This window comes from Caenorhabditis remanei, chromosome I (genome assembly GCF_010183535.1).
Source record: "Caenorhabditis remanei strain PX506 chromosome I, whole genome shotgun sequence".
NCBI classification, from domain to species: Eukaryota; Metazoa; Nematoda; class Chromadorea; order Rhabditida; family Rhabditidae; genus Caenorhabditis; species Caenorhabditis remanei.
In genome coordinates this window covers 5,364,491-5,379,312 of record NC_071328.1, presented here as the reverse complement: position 1 = coordinate 5,379,312, position 14,822 = coordinate 5,364,491, and the positions used below count along the sequence as shown (strand labels likewise).

The following is a 14,822-nucleotide window of genomic DNA, read 5'->3' as shown; positions in this document are numbered from 1 at the left end:
GGAGGGCGAAATCTGGAAAGAATAGGAAAAGAGATGAATGGAGAAGTCTCTCAATTATTAATCACCTTATTTCGATAAGTGCTAAAAAGAGTGAATGAGTGGGCGAGGACTAATCTCAGAAATGGCGAGAAAAACGGGGAAGAGAATTCATTAGGATGACTCTTCACTAACGTTTCAAAAAATACTATATAATAGTAGAAAATGCATCACATAACAAATGAGCTGAAAAAGGGTATCCGTACTCGATGAGAAGATATGAAAATAATAGAATACAAAACAACAATTTGGATTAAACAGAGAAAGATCGAGAAAGCATTTGAACAAGATGTGTATACATGAAATTATATAAATGGGTGGGGGAGGCGGGCTCAGATTCGCAGAAAATCCTTCCGTTCGCTAAATTTCTCCTCGTGGATTTGTTCTGGAAAATTGGAAAATTAAAATTGGATTAAAACGGAAAGGTTACCCACCAACAATATCGCGTACGACACTAATCTCTTTTCCACGTGGCTGAATGTCAACTATCTCTCCCGTAGCTTCACTCACTGTGATCTCCGGCGATCGCATACCTCCTTGTAGCATTGAATCTCTTTGGATTATCTCTCGATTGTGGATATTCTGAAAGAAAAGTTATTTCTACACAAACTTCTACCAAAAACCCAACCCTGAGATGTCTTATTACATGCGAATTCTTTGTGAAACCTTTTCCACAAACACTACAAATATATGGTCGTTCTCCGCTATGAGTTTTCTCGTGATGCCTTCTTGCGGACGACGAAATAAATTGTTTTCCACAATCCCATTGACAATAGAATGGTCGTTCGCCGGTATGTGTTCTCATGTGGGTTTTGAGAGCTCCTTTTTGAGTGAAACTTTGGTCACAATATGGACAATTGAAGGGTCGGACGCCGAGATGAGTTCGTCGATGCTCGTCGAGTTTTGATTGATACTGAAAAGTGAAAATTAACTTAATGCACATCGCTGTGAGATATCTTCCTGAAAAGGCGTGCGCCTTTAAGTAAATCCGTAAATCCACACAAGTCTTAAAGGCGCACGCCTTTTCAGGAAGATTCCTCGCCGCAATGAAGATACTGAAAAAACTACTTCCGAGTTCCACGTTTCAGTCTAATTTTCTCACAATTTGTAGTTTTTCTCCATACCTTGAAAGACCTAGGACACTGATCACACTGATATCTTCCGACTTTCCTTCCTCCTCGACCATCCACATAATGTCCTTCACCATTTGTTGGATTAATAGTCTGAAACACTGTGAAGCATGAGATTTCTGTATACAAATTGACAGGTTTTACTGAATCTGGAGAAGTCCGTTGAGCAGCATTCACAACTACATTGTCAATCAGTTTGTCCATTCGTCTCGTTCGGATGTACTTTAGGTGCTGAAAGAGAGAATATGATTGGGAATTTGTTGTGGTAAAAATAACATAATTTATTTTAAAAAACCGATAAAATGTAAATTTTTAGGTTTTTTGCTTAAAAATTACAGATTCCTTTCAGTTGAACATGTAGAACCCCCAAACTCACGAAGCTATTGCCTCGCATATTACAGCCACCCTGCTGAGAAATCTCATCGTCCAAAATGAAATTATTATCGTCATGAGCACCGATAAACACTGGATTTCCGAGTTCATCAATATAATCATCATCTTCGTCGTCTTCAATCAATTCTTCTACGTTCTCATCGTCCTCCATCACTCCGAAATCATTGTCTTCTGGCTCTGGACTGTCGTCGATATCTTGATATCGACTAGTTTGTGGAGGAAGCAGCATTATCTGTCTTGGGCCTTGTTGCATCTGAAATTACTTATTTTAGTTCTTCGTCTTTATTTTCAATTCACTGCTGCAGTGGGGTGTTAAAGGCGCATGGTATTTGTTCGGTCTCGTAGTTGAAACTGAAAGCATGAAAACAAATTCCATGCGTTTTTTCACCCCCGGCGGCAGACTGTTGTTAATTTATAATAGATTTTTGTCAAAATTGTCTATTTTCTTTTTTTTCTATTATCGTTCACTCCAATTCTCACCATCGGCTGTATCGAATCCATCTGAACACCTGCATCTTGTTGTGAAGTGTCTTCTATTTCTATCGCAATCGATTCAGCAACCATTTTTCGAAACCTTTTCTCATCATCTAGATTTCGCTTGAATTCGACTGTCTGGAAATAATTTTTATTGAAGTTTTGCATTGATTTGCACAAAAAATTCCAGATTTTTTAAAACTTTTAAAGGAATTTATATATTGGAAGATGCGGAATTAAAATTGCTATTTGTTGAATATATTTTTAAAGCTGAAATTAATGTTTCAGCAAAGTTATGAGTCAAAAACTTTGACGCCAACTAACCGTCACTTCCGCATGGTTCTGCTCAAAATGTTCCATTAAACTAATCGCACTGAGTGCTGGAAAATCACAATGAGCACATTTGAACGGGAATGCTTGCAAATGTCGACTCCAAATGTGACTTTCCAAGTGCTCCATCGTTTCTGAAGTTTATTTCGTTGTTTGGAGGTGATAAATCGATACTTACGCTCTTCGACAGTACATTCACAACATCGGAACACTATCGGGTAGCCAATCATGTTCGAATTTGGCTGGAATAACTGGGAAATTTAACTAGAACTAATAAAAAATTGGCAAAAATAACTAAAATGCACGGGGACTAACTGTTAGGGTGTGCGAGAAAAACTAGTCCTCGAGCAGATTTTGAAACATTTGGTTCTTTTTTATTTGCTTTGTTTGGAGCAAAAAACTTCGATAAAACGTTTAAGAGACATACAAAGTTTATTTACTACGCTGAAAAAAATAACAAGAATGAACAGCATTTCAATCGCATCAATTTAACGGCGTGGCCGAACTCCCAGGAGAGCTAGTCCCTGTGCACTTTTTGGAGAGTTTGAGAGGGGGAGCAACATCAATCTGCCTCACTCTTCTTAACTTTACACTGCAAATTGACCCGAATTGACCCAATAAAACACAATTTTTAGGGGGAATAAACCCGCTGATGTCGTGGAACATTCTAGTGGCTAGTATTACAGTCCATTTGATTTTAATTTATTCAATTTTCGATGTTTATTACACAAGTCCACTCGTTCATGGAATTCCTCCACAATTCATCAATAGCCAGAGTTTTCCCGCGAAACGGATATTTATTATTTCAGCTGGTAAGGGTTCGAAAAAAGAAGAAAAAGTGAAAATTAGACAATTTTCAGATGGATTACGATATGACACATTCAACAAGTACCCGAATATGTCGCCCTACCTTCATTCGATAATGAACAATCGGAAAGTGAGCTTAAATTATTTTAAAAACTTGAAAGAATTGTACCGTTTTTAGGGCATATACGGCCTGTCGAGATCCCATGTTCCAACTGAATCTCGACCTGGTCACGTGGCAATATTCGCTGGAATAACTGAAGATATCAGTGCAGTTGCGAAGGGATGGAAGAAGAATCCAGTACAATTCGATAGTGTTTTTAATCGATCATCGAATAGTTGGATGTGGGGAAGTCCAGATATTGTGAACCTTTTCGATGATCTTCCAAATGCAAAATCCTTTTCTTATTCTTCGGATGAAGAGGATTTCGCTTCAGAAGATGCCTCAAAACTTGATAAATGGGTATTTGATCATTTTGAGGTTAGTTTCTTTTTAGATAAAAAGGTCTTTCAAAATGTGAAAAACAAAGACTTTCAGACATTCCTTACCTCCGCTTCCACAAACAATGAGCTAAAATTGAAATTGAACGAGCCGAAGAGTGTATTTTTCTTGCATTTATTGGGTATTGACACGAATGGTCATGGGAATAAGCCACGATCGAAGCAGTACATTGAGAATATAAGAGGTATGCAAATGTATTCTTTACAAATGGCGTAACGGCCGTGTTTGATTGCAAAAGTTTTCTGAAATAAGTAGAGTTTTTTTCAGTTGTCGACTCTGGAATCGAAAAAGTGCAAAAACTGGTGGACGAGTTCTTTCCCGATGGAAAAACTGCTTGGCTCTTCACATCAGACCACGGAATGACCGATTGGGGATCTCATGGAGCTGGAAGTGACGATGAAGTGCTCACTCCTTTCGTTGCTTGGGGAGCTGGAATTAAGAAAGGAGGACCGAAATTAGATGTTCATCAGATTGACTTGGCTCCACTGATTTCTTCGTTGATTGGATGTCCGATTCCAGTGAATTCAATGGGAATTCTTCCAGTTCAAATGATGGATTCAAAAAGTTCTGGATATGAATTCAAGGCGATCGAGGCAAATTTCAGACAGCTAAAAGAGCAAATCACATTTTTGAAAAATGCGAAATCCGGAAGATTTTGGTTTACTCAATTCGAAAAATTCGGTGACAAAGCAATGGAATCTCTGAGGAATACACTGAATCATCTTGGTCGAGATCGTCGTTTCTCTGTTGCCACGTCACTTTTTGCAGAGAATGCACACTTGATGAAAGAGGCAATTGTATTCTATCATCGATATGATCGTCAGATGTTAGGAGCAGCAGTCAGTTGTAGTTTTATAGCGTGGATCGCTTTGGTTGTCTCGTTTTTGAATGAGTAAGTAGCACGATCTCTTGAAAATATTTCTGTATTTCTTCCAGCTCAACAACCAAAGGAACCTACAAACTGCTCATTCCAAGCCGATTGTTCACTATTCCATTCCTCATTTCATTCCTGTTTTCCGTCTACTGTTCTCTGAGTATTACCCAATCAATCTATATATTCCTACCAGTTTATCTGCTCTCAATTCTGGAAAATCACTCACATTTGACTAGAAAAGCTAGAGAATATGCCACGCTTCTGTTTGCAAAAGATTTTACTAAACTGCGGATTGTCGATTCGTTTATGAAACCATTCGTAGGATTTATTGGGTTCAGTGAGTGAGATTTCAATAGAAAATTTCCATGAGCTATTTATTTCCAGCCATCACAATATGCATCTTCGTTCTGACATTCATGGATCGAGCATTTCTCGCCGCCGTTTTCATTCTTTTGGCGTTCATTCCTCAGTTTTATTCCTATCCTATAGTTTCTTATTGGTAAGTGATTTCTACGGGTTTCAGCTAAAAACCTTATTCATTTTCCAGGTCAAAAACGTGGATCCTAACATGTCTCTCCCTGTGCATTTTCCCATTCCTTCCAGCTGTCGGTGTCACAACTCACATTCCTCTCTGCATAATTTCTCCATTTCTAACCGCGGGGATCTGCCATCGACTCTCGAAACGAGGATGTCTAGCTAGACAAAAACAGTTGTTTGAGTTAATGGTATATGTGCATTCAGCAGTAGCCATATTCATTACTATAGTGAATTATGGGTTTGAGAAGGTACTGACTCTAATAAAAAGGCACCTATAATAGAGTCCTTGCTTCAGCCTCCATCAATCGCTCGTTGGATTTCATGGATCTCGATTCCTCTCTCTTTAATTGCTCCTTCGATTATATCCGGACCATACTTAGTGGATCGATTGATTGCATACTCGTTATGCTTTTATGTAAGTTTCAGACAAATATAAGCCCCGCCCACTTCTGAATTTTGAGGTACCCTATTCCCTTCTATCCATCTCATACGAGTCACTATTCGTCCTCATTTTCCTGTTCCTTTTGACACTTTTTGTTCGTTTTGAATTTGGACATTTATCTGATGTTGAGCTGCTCCAGTTGAAAATTGATGCGACGAAAGGTTTGTCTGAAAAAAAGTTTTAATTAAAATATGCTATTTTACAGTCTCCTCCGGTGAATACGTGGAACTCCGTCGTACTGTTGTCTGCGTCTCTTTCGTGCTCTGCACTCTCTTCGGAACTGGAAATTTCGCTTCTATCAATTCATTCAATCCATCCACTTTGAATTTATTCATTTCGGTGTTCAGCCCGTTTACTATGGCGATTCTTTTGGTTCTGAAACTGCTGATTCCAATTCTTTTGGTCTCATCTGCTTTCGCTTCGATAGTTCGATTTGATCGGGAATCTATACAAAGGCTATGCTGCTTTTCGTTGATTTTCACTGATTTTATGTCGATGGTGAGCGATTTTTTGAAGATTTTCTAGTACAAATGAAACTTTTTTCAGTGTTTTTTCCACCAACTCCGTGATGATGGAAGCTGGCTTGACATTGGAATGAGCATCTCTCAATTCATTGTTTCCATGTGCATTTCATTGGCTCTTTTAATACTTTTATCCATTTCTAGTCATTTAATGGCGTTTGATTTCAGTAGGCGATCTGATTCAACTAGGTTTTCACCCGAAATCGAATCAATTTCGAAGCCTCGAAAACTTTCCGATGACGAAGCTGCTTGAATCCCCGATTCTTATATATTTCTTGTTTTTGTTTTCTGTTTTCCTACATTTTCCGTGATGCCATGACCAAAATTCGTGTGATAATTAAACTAGTGCCTTTTTCATGCTTTAATAATATCAAAACGCCTTTTTAATTTATTGTTTCTTGTTGCATATCATAAAGCTTTTACTCGAAATAAGTCTTAAAATGTTCAAAATTCACAAGAAACGAGAGGTGGGGGAGAGAGCAGTGAGGAATGATTATCACAGCAGCATGCGACGAAAAAATTATTGAAGTGGACGCTCAAAGACGCTGGCGACCTGAGAAAACACGCATGATGGCTCCATGACCGAATTTCGCGACGAGTTGGGCGTGCCACGCGAGCAACGATTGACATACAGCTGCGTCGGAGCCGAGTTCCATTGCTTTGTAGACATATTTCATGAGAATATCTCCTTCGTCGATTGAAAGTTTCGAGACGGCTTGCTCGATTTCCGCATTTTTGAACGATTGGAGCACTTTTGTCACAAGAAGCGTCGCTCGGTCTTTTACGTTCTGAAAGTTGACGGTTTAATTACTCATTTTTAAATTATTCATTCGAACCTAAGCCCTAAAATCTACTAGAAACAAGTTAGAAGGCTTCAAAAAGTTACGTTACAAAAATCCTTTCAGTAATGCAAATTCTCTAATTTTTGTAGCACACTTCAAAGAAATTCTACCCCAACTAGTTTCAAATTGATTTACTGACTTGGTTCTTAAATAAATTTGGCTTGTTACTCAACATTTTTAAAAATTTATTCTAAAAAGATAAATATTTCTCACCTGATCCTTCGTTTTCAGAGGTGGGGAGACGAGAGAGGCGTGAAGAGCGTCGTCGAGCCGATTCGAGCTGAGATATCCCTGAACAGCACGCTCATCTGGTCCAAGTCCAGGTGTGTCGACAGCTGAAATTAAATAAACTTCATTCAAAATTATAAATAAACTTTCAATCAATCAATAGCTCATGCATGCAAATAATGACTCACTCTCGTCGTTTTCATCATATTGCTCTGGATCGAATGCATCTACATCTAATTTTCTGTAGGAAGTATTTTGCATATTTTTCGCCATTTTTGTGCTGGAAAGATTCGGGATCCGCTTGAAATGCGAGCTGCCAGTGGAATTTCTCAATGAATCAGCTTGTCCAGAAGGAGTACACGGAGGTGGCTAAACAACACGCTTTGCGGAACAATGGAGTGTCGTAAATCAAGTATTTTCAGGATTTTAACGGAATTCACCTTTTTTTGTTTGTTCGTACTTTCCTGAGAAGATGATTTTTAAAACGAAATGACACCAAAAATGTTTATTTATTTACACATGCAAATAATGTGTACAACACAAAAAGCTCCGCCCCTTCTTTGAAAGGTTGAGAATAGACTAAAACGGCCCTTCAAGACCGTTCAAGAAGAGTACCGATCTACCGAAATTTGTTCTTTTTGCGATAAAGAACGCTGCGCGGGACACGGATTGAAACGGATTATTGTTATTTCCCGGAAAATGAAGAAAAGAAGAGCAAGAATTGAAAACACCAAATGAAAAACTGAAAAAGGGGGCGAGGGGGTGACAGGGGAGGGAATGAGACATAATGAGCAATAGTTTTCTAGTTTTTTACATGCGTGCGATATAATCATATTCGATATAATAAGAACCGCACGGAAATAAAATTGTGGTACAGAATATTTAACAGATGAATAACAACGAATGAGGTTGATTTGGAGAGGAGGAAATTCGTCAATAAAGCAAGTTGACATGAAGAAAAATGACTGGTAGACGTGTGTTGAGGACGCAGTCGAAATGCACTTTCAGTTGGCAAGATCTGGAAATTTGATATAATTATTGTGTTGATTAGTTACTAATTAAATTACCGTATAGAACAGAAAACCCGTAAGTAGTGAATGAAGGCTGGCTAGAAGTTGAACATTTGATGATATTTAATAAATTTCGCCGCCCGTTGATTCAGAAGTCTGTAAAAATGAGTTGTTGAAAAAGAAACTCTTCGAATTGATTACCTGAAGTGACGGGTTGCTTCCCTGCTTTCGCTGCAGAATTTTCTGCAGTGTCGAGGAGTTGGTCATCGCGGCGACACGAGCAAGAACGTCGTTGGCTCGACCAGATTCTGGAATTGAAAATATTGGCTAATTAGTTGAACAACTAGGATTAGAAAATTAATATCCTCACACCGGATGAGATGAGAAAACCGAATAGATCAATCAACACAATCACAATATTTGCAAGTTTACGATATTTTAGTGAACAAAAGTGCAGAATTCGACGGACAAAAGTTGGAGTCAGAGGAGCAATCAAAGTAGAGTAAAGCACGACAATCTAGTTACTACAAGAAGCAGTGTTTAGGATCTTCTAAATTAGTTTTTGAATTAAAGCTTCATCTGAAATAAATCTGAAAATTAAGAAGACAACCACTGAATCCCTGATATCTTGACCACCAGACAAAAATATTCCAAGCCGATAACCAAGTCGCAACGAAAGCCGATCACAGTGAAGCGTACACACATATAGGTTAACACCACACAACATGCCAGAAGGGGAAAAGAGAGACGACGGAGCTCACCATTCGTTGCCTTATCGGCACTCTCTTCTGTGGATGCATTTGCTGCTGAAGAGGTCGGCTGCTCAGCGACCATTTGTGGGGATCGAGGCGGCGAAGGCGGTGAAGTAGTGACGGGTGATGAATCTACGGGGTATCCAATAGAAAAATGATGTGACAGAAGAAAGAAAAAATGTATATAACAGTTCGATTTGTTTGATATTTGAAGAAGATATTTGAATTTATAAATATAACGATTTCTCAAAAAGGGAGCGAGCTCTCGAATCGATGCTAACTAATCCGAAAAAGGAAGTCGACAAAGGGTTATAACGCGCATTCCCAAATTAAAAGAAAACGAGAATTTGATTCGTAACGAATCGACGCAACGCACACACTTCACGAGCCCATACCTTTGATATCAGCGGCCGTCGGAGGTAATGTATTCGTCATTGGTGACGCCATTCCCCTAGATTTCGCCAGGATAGCGGCGAGACGATTCTTTCGTTCCTCAGCTTCACGAGCTTCTTTCTCTTTTCTTGCCATGTCTTCAGCTGATCTAACAATCGGAAGAACTCGTGGAGCCAACACCTTCACTTCCTCTATCACACTTCTTGGTGTCACTTCATCAGTTGTTGATGAGGTTTCAGATGATGTTGGGGAGGCTTTACCACTGTCGGTGTCCTCGTCAAATTCAACCATTCGTTGTGGTTGATTCTGATTGATGAAGTCGTTTCCGAACACATCAACAAGATCGTTGACAGCAGCGACTGGAACTTTCTTTTCTTCAATGAGCGGGTACTCCTGAAAAAGTGACATTTAGATTATCAGTACACAAAGCTTCAAAACTCATACCAGTTCGACAACCTCTGGCTTCGACGGCATAATCTCATCTTGTGACATATTCTGATCAATTCCAATACTGATCAGCTCGTCAGCAAGAGAAGTGTTGCCAGATGTCTCGTGATGCTCTTCTTCATGATGCTCCTCTTCTTCCTCTTCTTGATGTACAGATTCGACGATTTCCGTTGGTTTCTCTTCATGAACTTCATTAACAGATTCATGCTCCACTGTCTCGGAAGGAAGAATGATGACGTCTTCTGGCTTTTCAACTGGCTTCTCAGCTTCTTCTTCCACCTTATCAACAGTGCTTTCAGCAACCGGTGCTGGCGAATCCGCTCGCGGTGTCTCTTCGACATCTTGTTGAGTTTGCTCTGGAGCAACGTGAACTTCTTCGACTTCCTTCGGTTCCTCCGTGACGACTTCAACTGGCTTCTCTTCTGGCTGTGGAACCTCTTGGGCAACAACTTCTGGTGTTTCAGGTCTCAAAACTTCGGTTTCTTGTTCTGTTGTCTCTTCGACCAAAGGAGAAGTTTCAGTTGCCACGACGACAGTCTCAACTTGAGATTCTTCCTCAACTTCAACCACTGGAGCATCAGAAACCGGTGTTACTTCCTTCTTCGCCTCTTGTTTCCTCTCCAAGATTGACTTTCTTGGCATCGGTGGTTTTCTTGTGTCCATCGATCGTCTATTTGGTGTCGAGGAAATTGGATCTGAAACGAAAATTGAATGACTGGAAGATAGGATGAATACTAACGATTCGTTCTTGCTGATGTCGGTGTGGCTCCACGGTTCGGTTTCGCCGCTCCCATCGATAGTCTCGAAGTAGTAGCCGGTCGACTCGATGGTGTGTATACTGACTGTGTCATCATTGAGGCCACCGGCGCTTTTTTCGTCGTGGACGTCGTTGTTATTGACGATTTTATCGAAGTTTTCGCGTGACGAGTCGGGGGAGCCGACGACGTGACATACATTGAAGATGTCATCGATGACATTGCGGGAGCCGGCCGGTGGGCAGCTGGAGGCGGCCGAGAAGCCGTTGTTCGCCCGAACTTCGTGGAGGAACTCTGGAATGTCTTAAGGCTAGGAAGTGAGGGGAGATGATAATTGGGTAGGGGGAAGGTTGAGATGAGTTAATTTTTGTATTCGGAGACATAGGTTACAGACTTATTCACTCGTTTTTACAATTATACCTCATAGTGATGAAGATTCAAACAGGATTCCTGAATGTATAAATTGAATTAGGGATTTTAATCAAATCAAGACAGAAAACCCCCTCATACAACCAAAGAAACTCACTGTAGACGTCGGACTCGTCAACTGGCTCGAATCTTCGAGTGGCCTCAATTTCTTATCATACTGCTGTTCACTCTTCGGCAAATTATCCAAATAAGCCAACGTCCGGGGAGTTGAAGACCCGAAAGCGAACGATTTCGGTGAGGACTTATTGATTGCCGCCGTACGTGACGTGGCTTCGTGTTGTTTCGCCAACGTCGCCTTCTTTCGCTCTTCATCCTCATTCAGCTGCTGCATTCTTTTCTGAAGCAGCACTTGCTCTCGCTTCAACACGGATTGCACTCTGTAACTGACAAGGAGTTGAAGATGAAAGGGAACGGGGGAGGAGAGTGGACCGATGACAGGTGCAGAGCAGCTGGATAGCGGTGCCTAGAGCTTTTAAGGTCACAACTTTGGAGCCTCCTTTTTGGAGCCAGGCTCCAAAAAAAAAGATGTCTCGAAACGGAAATCGACCATCTGGTCCTCGAACTGAAACGCACCTTTCCCGATGCTCCAACGTCTGTTTTCGCCGTTCGCCGGCTTCTTTTCGGAGTGCTGCATGCCTCTCTTTCACCTTTCTCTCTGCATACTCCTTTCGTTTTCGTACCTGAAACCCATAATTTTAGAAAAATAAGAATAAAATGAAACCAACCTCGTCTGAATCCATTTTAAGAGTCGTTTCTAGTCTAACACAACTCGAGAGCAAAGTCTGTTTGAAGAAAAAAAGAGATGAGAAGTTGAAAAAAAAGGAAAAGTATATAGATAGCAGAGCCGGCGTATAACTACCGGATAGGAACAAACTGACGAGAAAATAATATAATACGGAGATAATTTATGTGGAAAGTGGGGGAAAGAGGGGAGAGGAAACCGATTTATAATTAGACGAACAAGAACAATGAAAGTAACAAAAAAAAACAACAAGCGGACGGAACGAATGAAAAAAAAGAAATTCAAAAGTGAGTGCAACAACGAAAGAAACAAAAAGAACGGCGAAGAGAACTACGGCGAAATCGAATTGTAGAACAATCAAAACAAATCAGAGAGTAATAGAAAACGAGGGAATGAAACTGGTATTCGAATCGAATTAACCACCACCTCTCTTCGATTCTAAAAACTATCAGGAAAAAAAGAAAGAAAAGGAGGACAGCACTCGAATGTTCTCTTCTTCTTCTCGCCACTTCTTCTAGATAATTTGATAGTGACCGTGACCGATTCTTGACCAATTCGTCGCGAGATTTCAACATAATTAGTGCATCATGATGACAATTAACAATAGAATCTAAATAATGGAAAAGGAAAAAAAACATAACAAAAAAGTGTCAACGCGAGGCTCCAAGTGTTGATAAGAAGAGCTGTCCATCGAGCGGAGTGACGATTTCTGAAAATAAAATAATCTTTTAAAAACATGATAATGTTCTGTTGAAAAGTTGGGTTTCGTCGCGATAAAAAATTTGCTTGGCGCTTAGGATACGGTAAGTTACCTAGATCGCCTCAAGACCCAAATTTCTTTAAAATTCAAAGTAAAGTCTCACAAAAATACTGCCAAAACGAGATATATATGTGAAAAATGAAGGAGAGTTGTGTTGGTGGCGGAGAAAGAAGGGGTTAAGAACATGAAAAATGGGCATTCCGCAGTATCCCCGGGGAACAGAGAAACCACCCCGCCGCGCCCATGTTGACTTTTCTTTTTTCTCTCTTTTTGTGTGAATACTCTCTTCTGAAATTCGAAGACGTGGCAGTCAAAAGTGCGCGCTAATAAATATATGTTGAAAAGAAGAGAGGAAACGAACCGAATATCAATTATACGTAGATCAAAAAACGCGATATAAATGTCAGATAAATCGGATCGTATGCAAGTGAGTCTCCCAACCGGCCATCTATACGATGACTTGAGACGAAGAAGAGGAAAGAGATACTAATACGAACACTCAATTGATCTCCGGGAACGTCTTCCCCTCCTCTCAGAGTGCTATGGGAAAAGGAACATGTGTGTCCCGGCCAGAAAGGAGATTCTCAACCAATTAGAAGGACACGAAGAAAGTAACAACTTACCCCTCGTTTACTTCATATGCTGTCGATGCGCTCGCTTCTTCACATGTTTCGGAGTTTTCTCTTTACGCTGATCTCGCTTCTCCTCCTTCACCGCAGCTTTTCTTAATTTCCTCTCTTCAGCCGTTTCATCCCGATTCCGTGTGTGCATGGCAATCTTCCGTTCCTTCTCTTCAATCTCCTCTTCTGTTGGTTCGGCTCGTTTTTTGCGAGATTTCTTCTCGTTCTCCCCGTCGTCATCGTCACTGCAGCTTCCCTCTTCCCCGAATCCGTTTCCTTTCAGATCAATTTTCGAAACAATATTTTGGAATGGATTGTTCGCCTCGATTCCGTCTTTCGCAAGTTTTCCATCTCGTTCGAAATGCAGTACATGCTCCAGTTTATGTGGAATAAATGCGTTCATGAAGAGAGTATCGTCCTCTGAATTCACAAGAACTCGTTCTTCTTCAATAATTGTTTCCATCTCTTTTGAATTCATCAATGGATCCACAATTACTTCGAAAAGACGGCGGACTGATAGCACTTTGACACCAAGTTCTCTGAAAACAAAATATAGATTATAGAAAAATTTATGAAGACACTAACCTAAAGAATTTGTTCACATTATTACAATCCATTCTCAAAAACTCCAAAGCATGTGGATGATCCTGTTCAACAGATTGTGATACATCAATAATCCATAGTTTTCCATCATGAACCAACATATTGAATTCACTCAAATCAGCATGAACCAACTTGCATTCTCGGTACAATCGACGCATATCACGAACCAATCCGACATACATTGGTTCGGCATCCTCAGTACTCAAATTTGCATTTTTGAGAAGAGGAGCTGGCCAACCGTCTTTTCCAAGGAAATCCATAACGAGAACGTGGCCTTTTAGCATATGTGGCTTGGGAACTGGAAGTCCAACTTCGTGCATTCTTGCTAGATTTCTCATTTCTTTTTCTGCCCATACAGCAACCATTTTTCGGGGATTTGATTTACAGTAACCATGACGATATCTATAGAAACCAATTTTTGAAAAAAGCTATTTTTAAATCTAACAAACCTGAATTCTCCAGTAACATATCTCTCACGATCCTTGAACGTTAAAATACTCGTCTTATAAATCTTTACAGCCAAATCATTCTCTGTTCCAGTCGCATGATAAACATTGGCTTCTTTTCCAGTCGAAATACATCCATCAATATTCAGAAGTGTTCCACGTTGCAACAATCGGAAAAGAACCAAACGAGTTCGGGGATCCAATACCTGTTCAACAGTTGCTCGGTCGGCTCGATCTTTCACACGTTTCCGTTTTCGATCCTCGTTGGTGTCTGCATGTCGCTCGACGTCAACTGTAAATAAATAAATGAAATTTTGTTGTGTTATTTACATATTTTGGATGCGAAATCAAGCTGAAATTGCATAAAACTTACCAGTCAGTCGATTACGAGCAGCATTCGGACCAATAGCATGTGTGCGAGCCGCGTTGAGTTTCTTTGTGAAATCTCCCGTAGCTTCTGCAAAATCGACAATGTCATTGTCGTCTTCGTAATCTGATTCGCTGTATTCGGGCTCTTCTGACACTTCTGGAATTTTCTCGGCGATCTTTTTATCTGAAATTCGATATTTTAATACCAAAAACAAAGAAATTTAGGCCTTACCTTCTATCACAACTTCCTTTTCGTCCTCTGATGAACTCTCTGTCTCAGCAGGATCAATGTCGACATCATCTAAGATATTCTGGATATTCAGATTCAATTGCTCGATCCTGTCCATGTTTTACCCTGAGACAATAAAAACTTGTATTTCGGA

General features: G+C 40.1%; 6 protein-coding genes across 6 annotated transcripts; 2 read left to right on the top strand and 4 right to left on the bottom strand.

The window, feature by feature from the left end:
• Window positions 1-368: 368 nt before the first annotated feature.
• GCK72_000903 (uncharacterized protein) lies at window positions 369-2,593 on the bottom strand (the record flags this gene model as incomplete). The annotated part of the gene is made up of 8 exons (XM_053722742.1): window positions 369-421; window positions 471-618; window positions 683-949; window positions 1,161-1,397; window positions 1,543-1,812; window positions 2,040-2,171; window positions 2,358-2,497; window positions 2,542-2,593. The coding sequence occupies 8 exons, from the start codon at window positions 2,591-2,593 to the stop codon at window positions 369-371; spliced, it is 1,299 nt and encodes a 432-aa protein (XP_053591387.1).
• On the top strand, window positions 1,615-6,296 carry GCK72_000902 (uncharacterized protein; the record flags this gene model as incomplete). The annotated part of the gene is made up of 13 exons (XM_053722741.1): window positions 1,615-1,768; window positions 2,999-3,175; window positions 3,224-3,300; window positions 3,349-3,648; window positions 3,706-3,853; window positions 3,937-4,561; window positions 4,606-4,880; window positions 4,928-5,042; window positions 5,091-5,328; window positions 5,376-5,495; window positions 5,542-5,683; window positions 5,728-6,020; window positions 6,069-6,296. 13 exons carry the CDS (start codon window positions 1,615-1,617, stop codon window positions 6,294-6,296), a joined length of 2,892 nt encoding a protein of 963 aa, XP_053591386.1.
• Window positions 6,297-6,579: 283 nt separating this feature from the next.
• Window positions 6,580-7,386, bottom strand: GCK72_000901 (uncharacterized protein; the record flags this gene model as incomplete). Its single annotated transcript, XM_003098767.2, has 3 exons — window positions 6,580-6,831; window positions 7,099-7,220; window positions 7,302-7,386. The coding sequence occupies 3 exons, from the start codon at window positions 7,384-7,386 to the stop codon at window positions 6,580-6,582; spliced, it is 459 nt and encodes a 152-aa protein (XP_003098815.1).
• Window positions 7,387-8,246: 860 nt separating this feature from the next.
• GCK72_000900 (uncharacterized protein) lies at window positions 8,247-11,639 on the bottom strand (the record flags this gene model as incomplete). Its single annotated transcript, XM_053722740.1, has 9 exons — window positions 8,247-8,279; window positions 8,325-8,431; window positions 8,885-9,007; window positions 9,271-9,661; window positions 9,713-10,410; window positions 10,455-10,764; window positions 10,997-11,276; window positions 11,473-11,579; window positions 11,625-11,639. The coding sequence occupies 9 exons, from the start codon at window positions 11,637-11,639 to the stop codon at window positions 8,247-8,249; spliced, it is 2,064 nt and encodes a 687-aa protein (XP_053591385.1).
• Window positions 11,640-12,801: 1,162 nt separating this feature from the next.
• GCK72_000899 (uncharacterized protein) lies at window positions 12,802-14,368 on the top strand (the record flags this gene model as incomplete). The annotated part of the gene is made up of 2 exons (XM_053722739.1): window positions 12,802-12,828; window positions 14,165-14,368. 2 exons carry the CDS (start codon window positions 12,802-12,804, stop codon window positions 14,366-14,368), a joined length of 231 nt encoding a protein of 76 aa, XP_053591384.1.
• Window positions 13,032-14,786, bottom strand: GCK72_000898 (uncharacterized protein; the record flags this gene model as incomplete). The annotated part of the gene is made up of 5 exons (XM_003098786.2): window positions 13,032-13,560; window positions 13,607-14,026; window positions 14,074-14,362; window positions 14,444-14,623; window positions 14,672-14,786. The coding sequence occupies 5 exons, from the start codon at window positions 14,784-14,786 to the stop codon at window positions 13,032-13,034; spliced, it is 1,533 nt and encodes a 510-aa protein (XP_003098834.2).
• Window positions 14,787-14,822: the final 36 nt, after the last annotated feature.